General features: G+C 37.5%; 2 protein-coding genes across 2 annotated transcripts in view; one reads left to right on the top strand and one right to left on the bottom strand.

Annotated features, from left to right (window-relative positions):
• The window catches only part of LOC107556252 (small EDRK-rich factor 2-like), a 9,235-nt gene extending 8,298 nt beyond the window's left edge, over positions 1 to 937 (top strand). The window contains exons 2-3 of the mRNA XM_016239317.1: positions 337 to 475; positions 853 to 937. Coding sequence (XP_016094803.1) covers positions 337 to 475; positions 853 to 937 — 224 coding nt within the window. The remainder of the gene's footprint in view (positions 1 to 336; positions 476 to 852) is intronic.
• Positions 938 to 1,366: 429 nt separating this feature from the next.
• The window catches only part of rasef2 (RAS and EF-hand domain containing 2), a 13,912-nt gene continuing 10,756 nt past the window's right edge, over positions 1,367 to 4,522 (bottom strand). The window contains exons 14-17 of the mRNA XM_016239325.1: positions 2,118 to 2,232; positions 1,930 to 2,043; positions 1,777 to 1,853; positions 1,367 to 1,698 (exon numbers count right to left, since the gene is read on the bottom strand). Coding sequence (XP_016094811.1) covers positions 1,596 to 1,698; positions 1,777 to 1,853; positions 1,930 to 2,043; positions 2,118 to 2,232 — 409 coding nt within the window. The 3' untranslated portion in view covers positions 1,367 to 1,595. The remainder of the gene's footprint in view (positions 1,699 to 1,776; positions 1,854 to 1,929; positions 2,044 to 2,117; positions 2,233 to 4,522) is intronic.

Below are 4,522 nucleotides of genomic sequence, written 5' to 3'. Positions count from 1 at the left end.
AAAAAAAAGTTGCTAGGGTAGTCTGAAAAGTTGCTAAATCTAGCAACAAAATTACCAAGTTGGCAACACTGGTCTGGTTACAAGTACATCCACAGACAGCAGGAAAAAGGTGGATAGAACTATGCTTAAAAGGCTTTTAACGTACTAAACTATGAACCGAGGGCTGAAGGTATGTTGAAGATTGTGTACAACAGGTTTTCCAATAAAATGACATTGATTGTTTAGAGGCCTTAGAAAACCATATATCCTACGACACAGTAGGCTTTTTAGGGTTAAATTGAGATCAGATGTGTCAGTCAGATCAGATATTTAATTTCAGCACCGTGTCCTTTTTAGGGGGAAATCAGCGTGAACTTGCTCGCCAGAAAAATACCAAGCAGCAAAATGATATGCAAAAGGGAAAGAGAAATGATGGTGGTTTATCTGCTGCTGCCAGAAAGCAGAGGGAACCTACAATACCCAGACACGAACAGAACTTAAGCTAGATGCAGCTTCCTTTTAATAATGAGAGGAATAAACTACCATTAATACATTGCTTAATTTTCCAAGGCTGATGATACACAGGGCAACTTTTTGAGCAATGTTGCTTGGGCACTTTCCCACTGAGAATGGGTAACAAATTTCTGTCTACATAATTTAGATCGGTCATGGGCCCCGTGTCTCACCTGGTTGCCAGCAACATTGCTCAAAAAGTTGCCCCATGTATCATCAGCCTAAGAGTATGAGTATTGGAGATTGTACTTTAAAATATTGTGGGACACTCTACTGCTATTAACTTCCATGTATATTTTTTTTAACCTTTTTAGAGATGCAGAAATAATGCAACAAGCAAAAGAAAGCCAACAAAAAAAGAAAAAAAAAAAAAAAAAACGACTCTAAAGCCAAAAAGAAAACAACAAACCCTTCGGAGACAACCCTAAGCTATTTGTGTCATTAGACTATTGTTTTGTTGTGGTCTAGATTCAGCAGTACCATTTAAAACCTTTTTGTATTGTACTAATTTAGTTTGATTGGGCATTTACTTCAGTGTACAGGTCTTACTTTTCTTGGTCAGTATTTACCATGTAAAAACCAAGAATAACAGACCCACAAAACCCATCTTGCAATCACGTACTCTTGTATTTTTAGATCTCATTTGCTTTCCTTTACTCAAAACTGTTGAATAAAGTGTAGCTCAAATAGTTGGTTTTCTTTCAGAGATGTCAAAATACTAGAGAACCCTTTTCCCCTGCAGATTACATCAGATAAATGGCTTCCAGACCTTTGATTTAGACTTTAAATCCGATCTAAAACTTTTATTTAACATGTTAGAAACATTTACATAAACATCCTTCAACGCAACAGTAATTCAATTCTAACAAATAAAAAGTAATTTAAATAAACACTGAAGTGAATTTGATCATTAATAGGCAAATGTACAAGTATACATTTGATCAGTGTGCCTAAAGACACCAAGGAAGCATTCATGTCTAAAAACTGCTTAAAAAGTAATAACTGCATTAAAAAAAAAACATTTTAACATTTTTCTAACAAAAGGACAGGATTAGTTATTTTAAAAAGCATAAAATCACAATTAAACCAGATCTCTGCATGAATTAGACTCCACAGCAGTTGCTCAGCGTCTTCTTCCGTTTATGAAGACTGAGCTTAACCTGTGACTCTGATCTTCGCCCCAGTTTAGCATGTTTCTTGACTTCTCTGTGATAATTCATAAGACATTTATAGCCTGAAAACACTTACATGTTAAAATGAGCAAGAACTGATGTGGCTTCTTACCTTGCTAAATGTAAAACTGCCTCGATGACATTCGTCCCCTCTTTAGCACTTGCTTCGCAGAACAGGGCATTATAAGACTATAATGCACAGCAAATTAGGATTGGCATGGTGGTTTTTACATTCTTCCCATATAAATCTGAGACTCGGACTCACCATAGCAAGCTTTTCACCATGAAACGCGCTCACACAGCTTCCCTCTGGCCTCTCTGCCCTCAAATCTACTTTGTTCCCTATTACACACATTGGGATGTCCTCATCCGTTGACTCCTGTGAGGGAAAGTTTACAGAATACAGTCTACAAACAAAAAGAAAACAAACTCGCTAAAAATGTCAGACTGTACCCGAATCTGTTCCACCCATTCACGAACATTCAGGAAACTGCTCTCAGATGTGACATCGTAGAGCAGTAGCACTCCATGTGCTTTGCGAAAATATGACCTGGCGATGCTGCGGAACCTGTAGAAAAGAAACAAGTTTATATACTTATGTTAATGTATACCTTAAAGTAACATCAACATGCACTATGGGTAAAGAATGCCAAACGGCCACTGCTCTTCTTTTTCGAGCCATCAGCAGAAAAAGAAATAAAACCGTAAACAGCCAAAGGACGTAACTTAGAATGGGAGATGGATCGGTTTGTGAAAGGGAAGAGAAAAGCCATAGATGAAGTCGCACAGACCCAGGCAGGTGCTGGGCATTCAAAAGTTAAATGCAGAAAATATGTCAAGGCATATCTTGCTCTCGGCTTCACTCACCGTGTCTATACCGGACGCTACAGTTGTCGCCTCACACCAGCTCTAAACTGGACATGACAAAGCAATCGTTGCAAATCATTTTAACTTGTATCCGTATGTCATAAATCGAACAAGGCATCAGTTTACTGTCGGGGATTTGGTGTATCACGCCGCATCCAGTGTACACAGCGTCACTGATTATAATGGGTTCTACTGTATTTTGCCGCTCGCGTCCAGTGTAGACATGGTGTTTAATGTCGTTGGTGAGGAGCAAAGCCTGTGTGTGTGTTCTATGCCTTAGCAGACAGCATGAAACCCACAATAAATAAATAAAACAAAAACAGAATAATAATAACAGTTATTCTCTCCATGCTATTTTTCAATGTTTCAAGTGATGCAGGTGTTTTTTTTCCCTGTAGGTTTTTTTAATTAAAAAAAGCATTCATTTTTCATAATGTTTAGTGAAATTATTTGGTAGTCTGCAGGTGGGATGGGGATTCGGGAAAGGGGAGCTCGAACCAGTTACATATCAAGTAACAAACATACTAAAGAACCCAAAATATATTTACCCCCGGTTTCACAGACAAGGCTTAAGCCTAGTTCTAGACAAATGTAAATCTGAGCTGTTTCAACTGAAAGAAACTTGCACCGACTGATCTTAAAAAATGTCAGTGCTTTGATTCGTCTTAAGATGCACACCAGTAATGCTTTTTTCTAAGGCATGTTTATAAAAATTACTTAAATGTCCTAATTGAACTACGGCCTAATCCTGGCTTAGGCTAAGCCCTATATATGAAACCGGGCCATAATGTTTAACCCTACACCTGCATGCTTGCTAATATTCCATTGTGTGCATAAACAGCAAATGTGCTTACAGTAAATGCACCAGAGTCAGAAGTCTGTAGAAACATGGAACATGTGGTACATCAACTACACTGAAAACTAAATATTTATTTAACAGGACTCAAGACAGTCCTGGCTGTCTACACTACGGTTCAAAAGTTTGATGTCGTAATGATTTTTTTATTATTTCTTATATAGGCTCACATAGGCTGTACATTTGTTCAAAAATAGGAGTAAAACTTTTTTTATATAGTTTTTTTCTTTTTAAATATACTATAAAATGTCATTTATTCCTGTGATGGTAAGGCTGTATTCTCAGCAGCCATTTCTCCAGTAATCATTGTCACATGATCTTTCAGAAATCATTCTAATATGCTAATTTGGTGCTCAAGAAACATTTATCATCAATGTTGAAAACAGTCGTGCTGCTTTATATTTTTTTGTGGAAACCATGATACATTTGCTGAATATGAAGCTCAAAAGAACAGCATTCATTTGAAAGAAAAAAAAAGTCTCAATGTAATGCATCCTTGCCCTTGCAGAAAAAAATATTAATCTTAAAGAGCAGGTCATATGGTATTTTAAAGTGTCCTAATATTGTGTTGGAGTCTCCTACAACAGGTTTAAATGCATGTAAGGTCAGAAAACATTGTAATTTTCTCAGAATATACATTTAATATTGGAGTCATTTGCCAATGATTTCGAAACGATTCGTTCCAAGCAAGCTCGGAGCAAACCCCTCCCTTCCATAAGCCTACACTGCTCTGATTGGTCAGCTGGCCAAGCCTGCTGTGATTGGCACAGAGAGGAGTCCTTGAGCAAGATAGCGAGCACTACCATTGACAAAGCACCTTTACATAAAACAATATAGTGCTCCAATCAGTTCTTATAATAATGACAAAATACAAAAACACTTATACAAGCGAATCGCGACAACAGCTAAAGTTTAGCTGCTAAACTGTGAACACTTAAAACCATAATGGTGGATACGTTAGCCGAGTGCTAACGTGACTAACTGCTGAAACGATACAGTTTATAAACCAAAATATGTCTACTGTAATGTTTGAAGATCGACAGACTAAAGACGCTCTGTCAACTTAATCAGAACAGCTTTATCACAGGCGCACCAGCCTAACTAACTCGCTCGTCTCTCCCGCATTAACCCTATA

This window comes from Sinocyclocheilus grahami, unplaced genomic scaffold, assembly GCF_001515645.1.
Source record: "Sinocyclocheilus grahami isolate Dianchi unplaced genomic scaffold, SAMN03320097.WGS_v1.1 scaffold562.1, whole genome shotgun sequence".
Lineage (NCBI taxonomy): Eukaryota > Metazoa > Chordata > Actinopteri > Cypriniformes > Cyprinidae > Sinocyclocheilus > Sinocyclocheilus grahami.
This window is presented reverse-complemented; position numbering and strand designations above follow the sequence as displayed.